We start from the raw sequence: 17831 nt of genomic DNA on the forward strand, positions 1-17831 counted from the left end.
TGACGTAGTCTCTGTGCGACGGTGCGAGAAAAATAACAAAATAGACTGGTCTATTTTTTTTTTTAATGTTATATCATTCACGATCAGCATGTATCCTTGCCTGTTAAAATTGATGTAGGCTTAGGTCGTTGCCATTAAGGTTTAGGGTACCTTTGGTTTTTGTGTTGGTTGCTGAAGTTCTCCAACAGCCTATTTTCTTCTCGCGAGAATAGCCTTGAAAACTCCGGCGATGTTGAGCGGGTGATTTCGCGGGAATTGCGTCTTTGGCTCTCTCACAAGGAACAAAATATAAAGAGAAAGAGAACGAGCGTAAAATATAACTTAAATCCCAATTTAAGACTGGCAACAGCTGAAGCTTGACTTTCGTCCTTCAAGGGTAAGGTTGTTAAATCTGTTTGATTACCGATACACCAACAGTCGACATGTTTTGACATGCTGTCATTTACGCCGGGCTAAAACCTGGACCTGCTAGCTTGTTAAAATCACTTCAGAAACGAGAGGACAGTTATAAAGTGTGCATGTGACGAAGAAGATGCATTTCTGCTAATCTCTCCTCTGTCGCTGCTTCAGGACAGTCATGTTTTCCGACCTCAGCGCCCAGAAGGAGGGCTCCTCTCTGCTCTGCCGCCCTGCCTCCGATGACCAGGGGCCGGTGTTTGAGAGGACGTCGCTGGCTTACAGTCCCTGCTCCGAGCGCTACAGAATTGGGGATAGAAGTTTCAGTCGGCAGTATGCTCATATTTACGCAGCACGACTCATGCAGATGAGGCCCCTGCTGTCAGAGAGAGCCCAGCAGAAGTGGGGTAAGCTCGGGACATGTTTTAAACCCACACCCCAGGAGCCTTTTCTGTTATGTTCATGCGTTTTCTCATCTGTTTGTCTTATTCTGTCTCGGCCAGGATCAGATGTGCTTATCAGGAAGTTGTGTGATCTTCAGACAGGAGAGCAGTGTTGCATTGTGGGCACCTTGTTCAAGCGTATGGACTTGCAGCCATCTATTCTGAAAGAGATCAGCGAGGAGGTTGGCACACATGATGAATTCACCAGCTGACCCCCTGAATCATAGATGAAATTAAATCAGCTCTCTGGGAAGTATCATGTACCATCTTTATATGTGTCTTTCTCTTTTAGCACAACCTGCTGCCCCAGCCTGCACGAGCCAAATACATCAGTGAAACGGATGAGCTGATTCTGGAGGATGAGCTCCAGAGGATTAAACTACAGGGCAAAATCGACAGAGACAAGTGTGTGACAGGTCAGGTTTCTTTTCAGGATGTCACATGATGATCAAATTGTCTCTGGACATGTCTCTTGTACGTCATGCCATTTTCTGTTTTCTCCCTCAGGAAGCATTGTTGCAATATATGGAGCTGAGAGGAACGATGGGAAGTTCACAGTTGAGGACTTTTGCACAGCTGATCTCCCTTTGCAGACAGCAAGACCTGCGCTCAGCTCAGACAGGTGAACCCACACACACATACACCTACGGAACTTAAATACCAGCCTTCTGTGATAAGAGATGCTAATGGCCTTGTCTGTCTTCATTCAGGTTTGTGCTTCTGGCCTCAGGACTTGGTCTTGGCAGTACTCATGCCGACAGCATGCTGGGGCTGCAGTTGCTGGTTGACATGGTAACCGGTCAGCTTGGTGACCAGGGGGAGCAGAGCGGTGCAGCGACAATTTCCAGGGTCCTACTGGCTGGAAACCTCCTGAGCCAAAGTACCCAAGACAAGGATGCATCAACGAAGGTGACTGGAACTTATTTAACCTTGACACACGTTTGATTATGTCTATAGTCTTACTGTTTCAGTAAAGAAGAGAACAGATATCGATGTACAAATATATCAAGTACTGTTTTACCCTCCTTCTGTTTTCAGGCTAAATATCTCACCAAGAAGACTCAGGCTGGTAGCGTGGAGGCCATTCGTCTGTTGGATGAGCTGCTGCTTCAGCTGGTGGTGAGTCAACATCTGCTCTGTGAGGTTGTATGTGTGTACTTACACTCAGTTGGAAGTTTATTTATGTCCACCTAGCTAAAACCTTGTAATAAAATAAACTCTCATGAAGGTTATAATGTTCAGTTTGTGTTGCAACTGTTTCAGAGAGGTGTTGATTTGTTGCTAACTTTATGGTTGTTTTGGAGGCTGCAGTTTGTCCTTATTCAGCCTCCTCTCATTCATATGAATGGGGTGGACAAAGTAATGGAAACACCTGTCCCGATAACACAACACAGTTCAACAGCACCATAAACTGCAGCTACTGAAATTACCAGCAGCTGAATCAACACCTCTCTGAAACAGTTTCAACAAAAACTAAATATTATAACCTTTACGGAGGAGGATTTATTACTGGACTGTTGCATTAGACTACATTAGTTTTAGCCAGGGGGAACTGAGTGTATATTTTCATTTTATTTTCACAATTTTGTTCAGAATTATATAAAATGAGTTGACATCAAGATGGACAGATGACAGTTTTGGGATGTTTTGCAGACAAAAGAATTAATCAGATAGCGCCAGATAAGTTGATAAAGAAATGAGAGAAGTGCAAAGAAAGTGGTGTTTGTAGTTAAGGAAGAGCTAGTATGAGTCTGGGGGAAAAGGTAAAAACTTTACCTTAAGTTTTTAGGGCATGACAGAAAATATGACTTTACTTGTAAGTTGAGAGTACCACTGAGGTAACATTATGGTCTCTAATGTTATGTGTCACTCCCTCATGCTGTTCCAGGCCTCTGTTCCCGTGGATGTAATGCCGGGCCAATATGACCCCACCAACTACACTCTCCCGCAGCAGCCTCTCCATCGCTGCATGTTCCCCCTGTCCTCAGTGTACCCCACTCTACAGCTGGCATCCAATCCATACCAGGCTAACTTCGACGGAGTAAGGTGAGCACTACCACACACATGCACTCTGCCTTCTCGCATTTAACGTTTAATCTAAAGTTAGTGTGCAGATATGCTTAGGACCCTGTTTTTGTTTGTTTCCACTAAAGGTTCCTGGGCACATCAGGCCAGAATGTGTCTGACATTCAAAAGTACAGCAGCATGGACAGTCACCTGGAAATACTGGAGGAAACGCTGCGGCTCAGACACCTGGCCCCTACCGCACCTGATACTCTCGGTTAGTCAGACAGGTTGATGCAGGATAAAACACACATTTTCTGGCTGATATTGGTTCAAATGATTCACACTGCTTTCTCTACATTTTGTGTCAGGTTGTTACCCATTTTATCAAAAAGACCCTTTCATCTTTGAAGAGTGTCCCCATGTTTACTTCAGTGGCAACGCCCCAACCTTTGAGTCCAAGCTCATCAAAGGTTAGTGTGTGATGTCTTCATTAAGAAACTTGTTGGGTGATCGCTATGGTCTTTCTTTACACTCCAAGTGGATCAAATATTTACATTATTTCAGACATATTCCATTTGAACTGTTTCCCTCCCTTCCACTCTTGTGTCAGTGTATTACTTCTTCTGTTCCTGCCAGGTGCTGATGGCCAGGAAGTCCTGTTGGTTACTGTCCCAGATTTCAACAGCACCCAAACAGCATGCCTGGTCAATTTACGCACTCTCGAATGTGAGCCAGTCAGCTTCTCTGCCTTCTCCGTTGACGAGGATGAGGAAAGTGAAATGAACATCAGTCACTGAGGGTCCATATCCACACACAGTACAACATGCTGAGACTTCTTGGACACTACTCATGTATTGACTAGAGACAAAACTCTAGACAACACTAGAGACAATCAAACCTACATGGGGCCAGCAATTACAGTCCTATTGCTGTCTGGTATCATGAAGGGCAACAAATTGCTGTTACAATGGCCTTATAAGGTTTATTATAATGTTTCCTTCTAAGGTGAGCTTTCTGAATAGGATTGTAAAACATAAACAGCACTGATATCTCAGTGTTCTGCTCAGAAATCAGTGTTCACAGAAAGTGCTTAAAAAAGAGAACACAAGCGTTTTGTATTAACAAGCCTTTATTTGAAAAATAACTCTTCTACCCCAGCTGTGTGACAGAAGACACTTTCCCTCCTCTGACTCTGTTACCAACTGTTAATAAATGCTTTACACACCTTTTTAGCGACTGTTCATACTATAAAAAAAAATATTTCTGCCATGGTTGAAGACTGTAAATAATTCAGCTCTGAAGTTAAAAAAAAATGTCATGACATTTTTTTTTTGTAATGTGCATCCAAAATAAACATTTCATAAGAAAAAAAAAGACAGACTGATGAGTCAAGAAAAACACAGTGTGAACTGTCAAACTGAAATGATACCTTTCATTAATGGGGTCAGTTTCTGTGAAGAGGCATTGATTCAAGTGTTAAGTAATAGATACACTATCTTTATACAATTAATAGAGTTAATATTCTGTACATTCCCATTGCTTATATGTCATACAAAGACAGGACTCCTCTTGATTTTTTTAAACATTTTTTTTATCAACCTGCTCCAAGTACAACAAGGCAGTGAGAACTACAAGTAGGAGAGGATGGTTGTTTACAGAAACAGACTGTGTGTGTGTGTGTGTGTGTGTGTTTGGTTTAATAGTCATCGATCTTGTACTCATAGTTATAATCCAGGATGGAGTCTGTGAACCCGCCAGGTGTCGAGGACTGTCCCTCCATTATGAGCCACGAGTCGTACCAGGATGTGGTGGTCTCTGGTGTTGTGGGAATTGTGGTGGTGGTGGTTGTTGTTGTTGTTGTCGTTGGGGGTAATGTCGTTGTCGATCTTAGCCTCATTAATCTCTGTTGCCGAAGGCGACGGAGACGAGCTATCCTGAGCCTCCTCTGCCGCTCAGCGCTGAGTCGTGAATTCTGTGAATACCCATTGTTGCTGTCAACCACATGCCTGTTGCCATTAACAACTGAGGGATACTGTACTCTGTTGTTGCTGTAGCTGAGTCGAATTGGCTTGTTTCCATGGAGGGCCATGATCTGCAGATAAATTGAGACATTGCTTTATTAAGTACTGCAATGACATGTATTGAGGGGGTGGTCAGGTCAGGATGGCAAGGCCTTACCTGTTTAATGCGGTCCCAGTTGGACTTGGCAAGGTTGAAGGTGCAGGCGGTCGCTCCTGACTGATAACCCACCACACAGAGTTTTGTCACAGGGGAGAAGCCCTCGGCTCGAGCCGTCACACGGTACTCCCCTGGGTTCAGCATCCTCCAGTAGTCTCCTGTTGGAGCTACAATTGCAAAGAGGGGACAAACATTTCGTTTTAAGCGCAGAGGGTACTAATAACTTAAAACATATGATGAGCCTCAGGAATGGGAATAGAGTGGAGGTGTTTCTCCAGACCTGTGGTGACGTCATGGTTTATCCCCTCTACAGACACAGTGGCGTTTGCGATGGGGTTCCCCTGCTGATCCTTCACAATGCCCCTGATGCCACGATGCACCTAGACAGAGGGGGAGAATGCGGTGGCTGAGAGGGGGGGTCAACGCAGCGGGCTGAATGATAGGATGGACTGAGATTCCCATCCATAAAACCATCCCACTAGATATGAAAGGGCTTGGTTGGTAAACTGAACTGGTCAGATTGTCTTATTGTGCTGTTCACATTGGCCAAATTTAACTACACATACTGTAGGAGGTGTTACCTTTGACCAAGTGTTACTTAAAGCAGAGTAACTGAGTAATGCTGAAGGTAAATAAAAGCAATTCTTCAGCATGTTCATGTCTGTATGCTGTGAGTAAGTGTAAGTGTGTGCTACAGACCTGCTCCATGAAGATGAGCATCGCCTCTCTGTTCTTCTCCCACTCATACGCCAACTCACTCTGATGAGGGAACTTATCACAGCCCAGGAATATGGACAGCTCAAAACAGTTGGTGTGCAGGTAGCTGAAGTCATTCATACCTAGAGGGAAGTACACGCACAAACTTTAACCTCAGAGCTTGCAATGCACAAATTGTCCACCAGGGCGTGTTATAAACATATGCAGACAGTTAAACTAACCCCACAGGCCTCTACTTACTGCCTGTGATTGGCTTCCATTTGGCCCGGTTGACAATGCCCTGCCCCCCTGCTGAGTTGCCTCCGTGGCAGGAGCCGTGGTAGTTGTGCGTCATGGTCAGGTGTGTGGAGGCGTAGGAGACAGCCAGCCACCTGAAGAGGGATTCATCAGCAATCACCCGAGGCTCATCCTCAGGCTCAGCGTACTGGTAGCCGGCGCTTCTTCCTGTGTCGTCCTCCTCTTCCTCTCTGTGGCCGTAACCTTGGTTGTAACTCTGGTCGTAGCCGTGGTCGTGGTCGTAGCCGTGCTCGTAGCCGTGCTCGTAGCCATGCTCATAGCCTTGACCCCTCCTGTCTTCCTCCGGCTCCGAGTATCCCCTACTTCTCCAGTCTTCCTCTGGCTCCTCCTGGTAGCCCCTTCCCCACTCCGTCACATCAAAACCTTCTTCCTCATACCTGTAAGAAATTATTCTAGATGATCTATTTCACTTGATTGTAACCACAGCAGGAGAAAGGAGGAGGAGGAAAAGTGAGAATTTAGGAAATAAATGTGTGTAAAGCAGGGGAACAAGAATAGAACAGAGAGGGAGCTGGAGAGAGTTCAGTCGTACTGTCTCTTCTTGCGGCTGTGGGGTTTCTGGCTCTGGTCAGGCTTGTTGAGACGCAAGCTGTCATAAGGATAGGCCACAATTGTCTCCCCGCCCTGGAAGTTTGCACCCAACACAAATGGATGGCTTTTCATCCAGGAGATTATGGCCCTGGTTTCCACAGCAATCTGGAGGAAAAGAAGATTGGGATCACCCAAATAGTGGAGGGAAGCCCCATTTAAGAACAGTATACACTCATTTTTGCCATCAAATACACTTTTATAAGAAATCAAAGGTCTTGTAGAAGCGTTTCATAGTAAAAAAAAAAAATGAAAGCACAGTGTATTTTGAAATATTATAGATTTTTTGCTGTTGTTGTCCTCTGAACAGTCCAGATCTGGAGGTATTATTCCTCAGCATGCTTGATTAGCGACTTCTCCTTACCGAGCTGTTGGCCTCAAAGTTCTCTGGTATGGCTACGTGATGGTTGGGGGTGAGTTTGGGCACCATGCCCTTATCTTCAGCATCCCACAGGATGCTGTTCAGGTCAGGGAAGTTCTGGAAGATGTCAAAGCCGTTCTCAGTGTAGTGTCCGGTGGTCCAGCTGCTCAGCTCTGATCCCTGCAGAAGGAGAAATTGGATAAAGGACAGGTTCAGCTAAATCACTTAAGACCACAAGTGCACTACGAATCACTGTCATTTCCTTGTTTGTTTCTCTTTTTGCCTCTTAATTAGAAACTAAAGTTGTTTCACTCACGGCTTTAAAAGCTTCTTCATGTCCATCAGGGTTGAGCGAGGGTACCAGGTGGATGCGTATTCCCTCCACCAACTGCTGGGCTCTGGGGTTTCTGTCTTTGTACTCTTTGCACAGGTACTGCATAAGAAGCAGAAGCATCTCCCTTCCCACCGCCTCGTTTCCATGGAGACCTGCCGTGAAGCGAAATTCCGGCTCACCTGCAGACAGATGGAGGAGACTAGCTGTTTGTCTGTTAACCATAATCTGCTGACTTCCACCTGGTGTTTATTAGGATTTCCTGGAATCAGGGGTGGTGCCACCGAGACCCAACACTCCTCAGGTTTAAATTTCAACCAATCAGCATTTCAGGTTTAGAAAGTCTGAGAGAAAACGGCTGGTATTACATCTGCTTGGAATGAAAACATGCTTTTAGGATTTAATTTTGCTATTGTTAGTGCATAATGAAATACAATACAATACAAGCAATTTAACAAATCAGTTCTATCTGCCTGTTTCATGGTCGTTTAAACATATTCTCACCTATTTCGTGCTCTGTCGGGTTGCCAGAGATGACCATGGCCATGATTTCCAGTCCCTTGGAGCTGCGGCCCAGGCTGTAGATGCTGGTGATGTTGGGACACTCCTCATTCACTGACTTCATAAGCTGTGAGATGATGGAAACAGGAAACTGTATCATTATATTTACACATTATTTATGAGACGGCTCATGGATTGCCCTCTAGTGGTTGAAATGCCTAACTGCGAGAGAAAGAGAGAGAGGCCCTCTGCGGGGGTTTTAATATCATTTTACATTAAAGTAGATTAAAGCAGCTGGCTCAGTGTTTAATTGTTCCTGGGAAATTGTTTTGTTTTAGACTTCTGAAAAACAGATGAGGATTTCCTGTTGAAGACGTTCAGGGGCCCGTGTGCAGGGATACTCACTGCAACCATCTCTGAGTAGCTGTGATGTTTGAACTCCAAGTAATCCACTGGAGTCACTTCATTTTGCCTGTACTGAACGTCAACTGGATCTGTGAGGCAATAAAAATGGATTATTAATTTTGTTTGTTTTAGTGTGTGTGCATGTATGCGTGTGCATGTGCGTGTGTGTGTGTGTGTGCGTGTGTGTGTGTGTGTGTGTGTGTGAAGCTCACCAGGCAGGGGGCAGCCTAGGACCTCCAGCCTCATACACAGAGAGCCGTTCCAGCTCTGGGGGATGATCCGGATGTAGCGGGCCAGCACAGGCTCTGCCAACTGGTTCATCACTGGAGTGTCCTTATCACTGTTTCCGAAGAACAACTGGACGAGAGGAAAGTGAGTCAGGGAAAGAGGGAGGAGACATCATACATGGTGCCCAGGGAAGTGAGATGATTTCTGCTGAACTCACCCAGTCAGCGTATCCGTCATGGATGGTGGTCCATTCTCTGCTGTCATTGCTGAAAGCCAGGAAGTAGGAAATCACGAAGTCGCCCCTGCAACAAGACAACATGCGGGCAACATGTCTAATTTAGGAACGGAAGATGAAGTGCATTCATGTGTTTATATATATGTGTGTGTGTGTGTCTTACTCATTCAAGGAGTCTCGTCCCTGAGTAATGACTCCGGTGAACTCTGTCTCCCTGCGAGCATCTATCTCAAACCAGTGGATTCTGTCCTCTGAGTTTGCACACCATGCTCCACCTCTCATGTCATCCTCATCGTCAGAGCCCTGGGAACCACAGAGGCCAGAGCACATGCTGCTGGGTCCTTTGACTGAGTGACACACACTGCATATCTACCTTTGTGTAAATGTATACTCTGCACACACATTACAGATGCTGTGATAGCTTGGAGTAAAAACATTTATCAGCTGATCTAATTACTTAGCTGCATAAAAGTAGACTGTAACATAAACTTCCAAAGCAGCTGCTGGAAGTGACAGACTTTGTAATAGCAGTTATTATTTTCCAACATGTGGCTGGTGTTTATTTCAAGGCCTGGCCGTATGTAAGTGATGGCTGTGGTGTATATAAGTATTCAGACCAGCGGAGTCCTTGTCTGATTGTGTACCTGCATGTTGAGGCGTGCCCTCTGAGGGGAAAAACTATACTGAGACATAGAGGAGGCTGAAAGCTGGTCTGACTCGATCCTGTGGGACTCCATCCCCAGGGGAGGGCACTCTGCCACGTACACAGACACACGACAGAGAAAATCAAACGTCAGGTTAATTGTATTAGCAAAGCTTATACAATGTTCTCCAGATTTAAAAATATGTTGACTTACTCTTTGGCTCTTTGAAGACACGTGGTCTGTTCCTGGCCCGCTCCTCTGCCTCCTTCAGCTTCTGCGCTCTCTCTGGCAGAGATCAGAAAAACAGTCTTAATGTCAAATAAATTGCACTGTCTTGGCTGAATATTTTTCTCTCTCTCTCTCTCTCTCTCTGCCCAGAAATGATCTAGGAACTCATCATTATTATGAAAGTGTTATTTGCCAAGAATCCTCAAGAGGACCTGAAAGCTGGAGAGCGGTAAAAGAAACAAAAACACCCCCCAGATGTTGTGAGTTTCCTCCCAAGTCTGAGTGTGCTCTGATCAAACTCAGATCATCCTGACCCAGAGAGCTTAATATTGAAGAAGAACCCCAACTATCGCTATCATTATTTATTAGTTTATAGTATGACTGCCAGAAGTCTTTCTGACAGTGGGACACAGTGTCATAAGCTCACCCACCTACTGCACTTCTCTCTTTCTCTGCACAAGCGCAAATAAAGATACACACATTAACACACGACACATGTATGTGCAGACACACATCTGCTTTTGTGCCTCGGTGCTACACATGAGGTTACAAGCCTCAGAAACATCTCTAAAGTTAGCTAAAAATGCTTTTCACTTTAAACCCAGATCTGCAGTGATCCGCGCACACAGGAAGTGCCCTATTGACACCAGTCCCGACAGTGTTATATATCATCGGCTCCAGGCTCGACTCCTCAGCCACCAGCCAGACCTCACTGCACACAGCAGACACGTGGCAAAAAAAAAAAAAAAAAGAGCTGAATGTGATGTGAATACTTAAGACTCCTACATTACAACATCCTCTCCCTTGTTGTCTCTTTTCTTTATCACTCACACTAATCCACTGCATGCGGTTCATCACCTCCCCCTCTCACCCTCTTTGCTTTCAGTCCAGCTCACAAGAGATTTCTCTACTTTTTTTTTTTTACTGGCCTAATCTCCATTTTGTTTTGGAAGTATGAACTTTTGTTCCTGTCATGCAAGTTAAAGCAAGTACCAAAGGCCTGCTGACATTAGTATGGTGGGAAATCACATCTGCATTCCCTTATAAACAGAAATGTGATCCAAGGGAGTGAGCGAGCACCTTTGAGCTGTTATCTGTTACTACTTTGGCACTTAGGTCACAGCCCATGTTCTTTGCTTTGGCAACTACACTATCTCATGTAGGCTGACATGAGAGTGCAGAGTGGCGTTATATAAGAACCCACATCTGAGTTTCCTTACCTTTCTCTTCCCTCTCTCTCTCCTTTTTGGCTCTCTCTCTCTCTTTCTCTATCCATTTTTCATCAGTCTCGTCTTCTTTTCTCCCTGTGGAAAATAAGAAAATCATGGACAATTTTATAGCAATATAAACACACCAGCCCCATGTACAGCAGTGTATATCCTGGTACTTCTGAGTTTTCGTAAGACATTAGGAACCATAAACAGTAAAAATCTCACAATGGAACTTTTATAAATGACCTGGCTGCTGTTTATCTCTTTTCTATACTGTTTACTTTGTTGGCCTCACTTCAGCTTAACTAGCAGAGCTGATATAAAACATTTGTATTTGTGAGTGTGTGTGAGTGTGTGTGTGTGTGTGTGTGTGTGTGTGTGTGTGTGTGTTTGTCCATACTCATTCCATATTCATCGTAGTCATCATACCACGTCCCTTCATAGGGAGAAGTGGCTGTTGGCTCCTCTGTGTAAAAAAAAAACAAAAAACGAACATGAAGTCAGACGATTCAGCCAGTCACTCAGAGGCACCGCCACATTAAAAATTAGATTTTATGAGATTACATGATTTAATCTGCAAGTTTTACAGGTTAGTACAGCCCTGGCTTATTCAACCACAACAAGCGTTCTCTGTTTGGATGCCACTGCAACACCCACCACGTAATTAAGTTGTTAAACCTTTAATTTACATTTACAAGAATCATAACACGGTTGTAATCTGAAGACAGGGCGGCTTTTTTTTTAAACTCCACAACAAAACTATGGAAAATTTTGTTGACTGTGTGGAACCAAGCAAACCCATCCACTCCTGTTTGAAAAGTAGGGCAGGTTAGTTCACAGACACACTACAATGTTATTCCCATGTGCTGAATCACTCATGATTTCTCATCTGTTCCCGGCCTAAAGGCACAGATGGTATGGACATTTCATTGTGCATCTCAACTTTAGGTGGAGATTTCTAACACGTTAACTGGCTGATGGGAAAATTGACACACTGATTGATTGAATTTCTAACATGTCTGAGTGACAGCAGTTACCTGGTAGAGTTTCTACTATGATTTCAGGGCTGACCTCTTTACCATCAGGGAATGGAAGATTATCTGGCACCTCAACTGCAAGAGTGGAAAGAAATGAGAAGGTCAAACAAAGACATTATTTGTGTCAGAAGCAGACTGAGAAACAGGAGAATGTAATAGAAAAGGCATCGTGATGGGTCAGTGGAAATGCTGGATGAACAGAGGTACAGTACATATGCTGGAAACACAGAGTAATGAGAGCACGTCCGGTCCGGTCCAGACGAGTGTCACAGAACCGAACGACACACTGTTTCCAGGATCTGATCCTGTGGAAAAATCTGTTAAGTCACTGCTGACTTCAGGTGGTCGGAGGCTGGAAGAGATAGCAACGGTCGTAAATGTTTTCAGCATGAAGTCTGCATGGTATTAGTTATTCAGCCTTGTTTGAAAAGGGTACGACAATCTGTTGAGATTATCAGGGGGCTGTATTTGGAAGATTATGTCTTCAGTTTCAGCCACTGGATGTCAATGAATTACCCTCTGTTGCCACAGACTCACAGACTCTGTCTTTTTTTTTTCACTGTAAAAAAGACAGTCTATACTATGGATTGCAAGTTGTTCACAGGAAGAAAAAAAACAATTTGGTAAAATTTTCAGTTGTGGAAATGAACCAAGCCAGTCTCTTGCTTCAACAACAGTGAGTGATATATATCATATATATCATATATCATAATAATTTGTGATTTATCACAAACTGTTCTTCACAATGTTACAACAGTTCTGTTATCTTGTGTTCTTTAGTGTGTGGAGCCAATTTTAGAAACTACATGCTGATTGTGTTGACAAATATCCAGCTGATCATTAATCCAGATGTTCGAAGCATTGTTAACTTATTGCATAACCACTACCCAGAATGCACTGTGTTCGGGTTAAAATTCTCCAGAAAGCCATCTTTCCACTAATTTAAGGTTTATGTAACTATTTCTACGTGCGACAGAGTCACATGATGTCTCTGATCAAAATTAAAAAGCCAGGATCTATTGATTCAGGTTTGGATGTGGCTGTCGGCAAAACAGTGAAAGTAAGTGACAAACTCTGAAGCTAACACAGAAGTGCCTAAAACTGCAGTTCCTCCAATTGCCACTTGAGGTTGGCTGCAAAAGCAAGTTCTCATAGACTGTCATGTTAAAATGCCCAAAGGCACAGTTTACAGGCTAGTACAAAAACAGTTTTAGTCTCTACAGTTAACTTCCCCCCTTCATGACAACTGTATGGGGGGTGAATTTATACATAACTCACACATTTAAATTTGATTAGGGCTTAAAGTTACTCATAATTGAGGGTGTGGCCACATTGAGTGAGAGGTGGGTGCCATCACAGTCGGCTAGCTCTCTGCTAGGCACCACCTCAGCTAATTCGAGTAACTGAATGTGACCTCTTGGTTGATTTTTTATGCAAATATCGTACTAATAATGTGGCTTGCTGTGCGGCCTCACAACGTAAGGAAGTCTGTGATGTTTTGTGAGGTGAGTGAAATTCCAGTATATATTAGCACTGCTTAGCAGGTCCGGCTTGATGTCTGAACCCACCATACCTGGCTTGTTATCTTAGCTCGTTAACTAGCTAATTAGCCAGCAAATAAATTAGCCTTGGGTTAGCCTTCCAGTGTATGCTTGCCAGTGGCATGCACCAAAGTCTCAACTCCATTATACAAACAGTATATGTTCTTAAACTGAGTTGACACATGTAGTTGGTCCTAAAGTTGAGTAAATTGTGGTTGTCTTTATCAAAATCAAATTTCAAAAACATCATTTTGGTTAAACCCTAATTCAATCTGTACTCAGATCTTTGTTCTTTGTTGTTGCAATGACCCCCAGTGATTTCCCCACAGAGATCATTACAGTTTCATCACATCCTATTCGTGTTTCATAAACTGTCACCCCACAAACATCCTGGATCAAAACAAAGCAGAGAAAAACAAAGACTTAGACATACATGTGGCGTCCCAGTAATCATTGTCATCTGTCCCAGCTTTCCCATCAACCTCAGGAGCAGGAGGCGTTGGTTCCACCTCTTCCCAGTAAGTATCATAGTTATCAGTCACAGGAGGATATGGTTCTTTCTCGTCTGGTTTCCAATAGTCGTCGTAGCCATCTGGCGCTGCGGTGGACGGCTCTTTCTCATCTGGTTTCCAGTAGTCTTCGTAGGCATCTGTTACAGGAGCGGCTGGGTCTTCCTCCTCTAGCTTCCAGTCATCATATGGAAGATCTGTGGTCTCAGTCTCAGGCTGAGGCTGAGGCCTGGATGGTGTGGGATCAACCTCCCAGTAGTCATCGTCCGGTTTCCAGTAATCATTGTCTGATGGAGAAACAGATGGAAAAACTGACTGATGGCAGGCTCAAATGTCTGGTCAAAAATATTTTGTATGGTTTTTAAGCTTATATTTATATTTACCTTTATTTTACACTATTTATGTTTTTAAATGGGGGGTGACTGAAATATTCAAAACTACAAACAGAATGACCTCCTGTACAGCACCTAACATTTCTAAGACACTGTACGGAAACTACACGTGAAAGGAAGGTCAGCTAAAGGGGAGGTTTGATGGAGGCGTACTTTGCAAGAAGCAGAGGACATGATTTACTTACATGTCATAATAAATGTAGTACTAGGAGGACTGTATTATGATTCATCTTCAGCCTTTTGTTATGTTTGTGATAAATTTCAAGCTAATTCCACTTCTATTTTTGCACATAAAATGGTCATTATTTCACAAACAAATTAAGATTTTATTTAATTAAAGCATCTTAAAGTACTCCACCAATTTAGCACAACACGGGTACAACATTGTTGGATACACAATGGACTGTTTAAAAAAATAAACAACATCAATGCAACAGAACCAGAGATATTGTCTTATTTATTCCACAAATTCTTCTTCTAAATTAAATCTGACACCTACATTACCCACAAGTAAGTCAGAGATTTGGATGTGTTATGCTAGTAGCAGCTACTGTACACTCAAGCTGGTAGCTTTAAGCCCACATAAGGAGTGGGTTACAGATGTCTGGTAAAAATCACTTCTTTCTAACCCCTCACCTCCATATTTCTTATTTTCAAACTTGTAGTCTTTAGTCCCAACTGACACTGACTCACATTCTTAATCAGATTTGAATCTGGAGCTCCTACTGGACCCACAACTGGCTTTATATGACTTTTATACAGCAGTAAGACCAGTAAACAAACTTTGATGTGTGACATGGGTGGAGTGCCCCTTTAAATTCTTCATGCTTTGGCTTTTTGGTGGAAAGGGTTGTACCCTGTACTACATTTTATATTGATATTAAGGGGAGACTGTTGCAGTTTTTTTCATGGGTAGGGTAATAGAATATTAACAAGGCTTGCAAATCTACAAACTGAAATGGAAGATTTTACCCCCCTCCCCAGCCCAGTCATTTTCATACAGTTCCTAAGTGTGTGTCACTCACCAACATCAGGATAGGGGTAGTCGGTGTATGGCTCAGGTTCAGTGGGTGGTTCAGTCGGGATCGCTGAGGCACCAAACAGACACAAGGTCAACAACATTCATTCAAGTCCAAGTCATTCAAGTTCAGACTTAGCTCACTGCTCCGTCATGTCCTCACCTGTGGTGGTTGGTGGTAGAGTTGTGGTTGTTGTCTGCCTGTCCTTCTTCTTTCCCTTCTTGTCAGTTTTGGGCTTTTTGGTGGCGTTGGGGTCCTTTGGCTCTTTGTTCTTCTTCTTGTCCTTCTTCTTCTTTTTTCCTTCCTCTGGTGCTCTCCTCACTCTGCCTGAAATACCTGGAAAGATGAGGAAAAACAAGAACAGAAAGACATTTTCCAAAGCTCATTCAGTCGACTTTTGGTTCGAATCAAATTAAGCAAATATACTAAAAGTATGTGTGTACAGAAAAAAATGATTATTTTTTCCTTAATTCCCTCTCAGACAAGTCCCTTATCATCAAGTGATAGAAACCAACAGTGTCTTTGCAGGTCACAATCTGCCAATACCAATTAGATCACAATTTATTAATCGATGAAAGCACATTCATATTGCGTACCAAAGTAAAACTCAAAGCTCATGTATTATGGTCTTTTTGTGTGTATCCTTTCTAAGCAATGCATCTGAGATTTTGCAGTTATTTCTTTCCTACAATGTCAACATGCAACACAGCCGAGGGGAAATCCAGACAGCCAGATGCATTTCAGTGGTTGCTTGAGGTCCATTAGTATTTCCTTCTGAGGCTGTCTGAAGTCCTGAGGCACTTTCATGGAAAACACTTCTCTTTCTTTCCATTAGTTGTGTTCCATGAACCACAGTTCCGTTTTAATGACAAAATCTGTCCAGATATTCAATAAACATATCACTCTCACCTCAGCAACATCTTACCACAAAAGAATAAACCCATCAGTGGGACTCATTAAAGAGCTAGTTTGGACTGATGTGTATTACATGTGAAGTTTATTCGGAAGGAAAGAAAAGAAAATAGGCTTATCACTAATGTGTATTAGTCATTGAAACCCATTCTTTCAGCTTGAATGTACACCAGAGTCAGCATTAATCATGCAGAGTTACAGCAACAGATGCAGGGAAAAGGTCAGTATCATAAAAATCTGTCTGCAAGATGCTTCTTCTTCTCTTGTCTGGAGTGTGTAAAATCCCTTTTGCCCAGTTTATTCCCTGCTGTGTAGTTGTGGACAGATGAGCACTTGGACTTTCCCATGCCTGTTGGAGCTGTCACAGAACAAATGGGTGTGTGTTTGTGTTCACGTCGTTTCACAACTCAAGACCACTTCTGAACAGCTGTGAAGTCTTGTCTGTGTAATATATCTGTATTTCTATAGTTAAAATGTGAAGTTTTTCCACTCACCTGCCTGCGCAGACTCCTCTGTGTCTCTCTTGACCTTGCTGCTGCTTCCCAGTGGGTGTGGGTCCTCTGCAAGTCCTTGTTCACTTTCTGGGTCATCCAGGGACTCGTCTCGCAGCTGATCCCCTGCCTGATTCTCCCCTTCAGGCTGCCGGAGAGAAACTATCCCCCCAGCACTCTCCCCTCCTCTGGGTATCAGCAGGCAGCACAGGGCCAGCAGAGCCACAGACACAACCACAGTCTGGCTTTTCATACCTGCTGCTCTTCCAACTGCAGAATCCTTTGGTTTGGAGTTTTTGTTTCTCTATCTCAGCCGTCCAACGCTCAACCCAGTTCCTCAATCCTCCACAAGATTTATATTTCACCCTTTCCTCGCCTGTGTCCTTTCCATGTGATCCACACTTTAACTCCAGCAGGGAAATGTCTGTGGCTCCACAAGTCCCCACAGCCACAGTGTCAATCAGACTCAGACTGAGCTCGACAGAGATGGAGTGGGAGGGGGGTAGGGATAGGCAGGGAGGGAAGGGAGGTGGGTTATAGAGAGAGACAGAGAGAGAGAGAGAGAGAGAGATACAGAGCAAAGCAGCAGTCCAGTCAAATGAATAGACTGGGTTCCTAATTGCCCTGCAGCTATGGTCAGCTGAAAAAATAGCAGAACGCCAGAGGATCCCCCTCACCTGGCTGACGAGTCAGAACAGGTGCAGGGCTCAGACAGAAGATGATAGGGGGGACAATAAGAGAGGCCAGGTGAGGCCTCAGACTGCAGGATTTACACCTCCTGTGTTAGGGAAAGAAGCCAGATCCTTTTCGTCTGCAGTTCCTGTTGAATTCCTCGGTGGAGAGCTCTCGTCCTGCAGACTCACCAATGAGCAGAACAGCAGGAGAGAGGAGTGACTCCTCAGACACAGAATTCCACACGAGGAGGAGGAGGAGGAGGAGGAGAGAGGGGCTAAAAGGGGAGGATAGGGATTTTCCTTTGTATGTGTATGTGTTAACAAAATTGAACAGTACTTATCATTAGAGAGAGGATTTCAAAGAAAATGAAAACAAGCAGGAGTAGAACATAAATTCTTTTCTCAGTCTAGGACTTGTTTTGGTTGGGAGTGAATCTTTGCTTTCCATCTCATCTCTGTGGTGCTCAGTCATTCTTTCCTCAGGGT

General features: G+C 43.8%; 2 protein-coding genes across 2 annotated transcripts; one reads left to right on the forward strand and one right to left on the reverse strand.

Annotated features, from left to right (window-relative positions):
* Window positions 1-105: 105 nt before the first annotated feature.
* pold2 (polymerase (DNA directed), delta 2, regulatory subunit) lies at window positions 106-4220 on the forward strand. The gene is made up of 11 exons (XM_056375673.1): window positions 106-376; window positions 571-803; window positions 900-1021; window positions 1132-1255; window positions 1347-1461; window positions 1550-1748; window positions 1878-1958; window positions 2728-2885; window positions 2993-3120; window positions 3215-3316; window positions 3483-4220. The coding sequence occupies exons 2-11, from the start codon at window positions 578-580 to the stop codon at window positions 3641-3643; spliced, it is 1416 nt and encodes a 471-aa protein (XP_056231648.1). The 5' UTR covers window positions 106-376; window positions 571-577; the 3' UTR covers window positions 3644-4220.
* aebp1b (AE binding protein 1b) lies at window positions 3958-17550 on the reverse strand. Its single transcript, XM_056375672.1, has 22 exons — window positions 16675-17550; window positions 15431-15604; window positions 15275-15337; window positions 13782-14144; window positions 11808-11882; window positions 11171-11236; window positions 10780-10863; window positions 9545-9616; window positions 9332-9441; window positions 8851-8990; window positions 8670-8754; window positions 8437-8581; window positions 8225-8313; window positions 7823-7946; window positions 7304-7500; window positions 6991-7167; window positions 6571-6734; window positions 5982-6415; window positions 5724-5863; window positions 5305-5404; window positions 5025-5191; window positions 3958-4938 (listed from the first exon to the last, which is right to left on the reverse strand). The coding sequence occupies exons 1-22, from the start codon at window positions 16922-16924 to the stop codon at window positions 4543-4545; spliced, it is 3615 nt and encodes a 1204-aa protein (XP_056231647.1). The 5' UTR covers window positions 16925-17550; the 3' UTR covers window positions 3958-4542.
* Between the last annotated feature and the right edge of the window lie 281 nt (window positions 17551-17831).

This window comes from Seriola aureovittata, chromosome 5 (genome assembly GCF_021018895.1).
Source record: "Seriola aureovittata isolate HTS-2021-v1 ecotype China chromosome 5, ASM2101889v1, whole genome shotgun sequence".
Lineage (NCBI taxonomy): Eukaryota > Metazoa > Chordata > Actinopteri > Carangiformes > Carangidae > Seriola > Seriola aureovittata.

What these genes read in the sequence shown, in the direction of transcription:
- aebp1b (XM_056375672.1), bottom strand. Translation starts at nt 16,924, where the DNA reads ATGAAAAGCCAGACTGTGGTTGTGTCTGTGGCTCTGCTGGCCCTGTGC. An exon ending in ATGGAAGCCAATCACAGGCA is followed by an intron (nt 5,864 to 5,981) that starts GTAAGTAGAGGC and finishes ACTTCCCTCTAG; the next exon opens with GTATGAATGACTTCAGCTAC. An exon ending in AAACCATGACGTCACCACAG is followed by an intron (nt 5,192 to 5,304) that starts GTCTGGAGAAAC and finishes TTGCAATTGTAG; the next exon opens with CTCCAACAGGAGACTACTGG.
- pold2 (XM_056375673.1), top strand. Translation starts at nt 578, where the DNA reads ATGTTTTCCGACCTCAGCGCCCAGAAGGAGGGCTCCTCTCTGCTCTGC. An exon ending in AGCTGCTGCTTCAGCTGGTG is followed by an intron (nt 1,959 to 2,727) that starts GTGAGTCAACAT and finishes ATGCTGTTCCAG; the next exon opens with GCCTCTGTTCCCGTGGATGT. An exon ending in TGAGTCCAAGCTCATCAAAG is followed by an intron (nt 3,317 to 3,482) that starts GTTAGTGTGTGA and finishes TGTTCCTGCCAG; the next exon opens with GTGCTGATGGCCAGGAAGTC.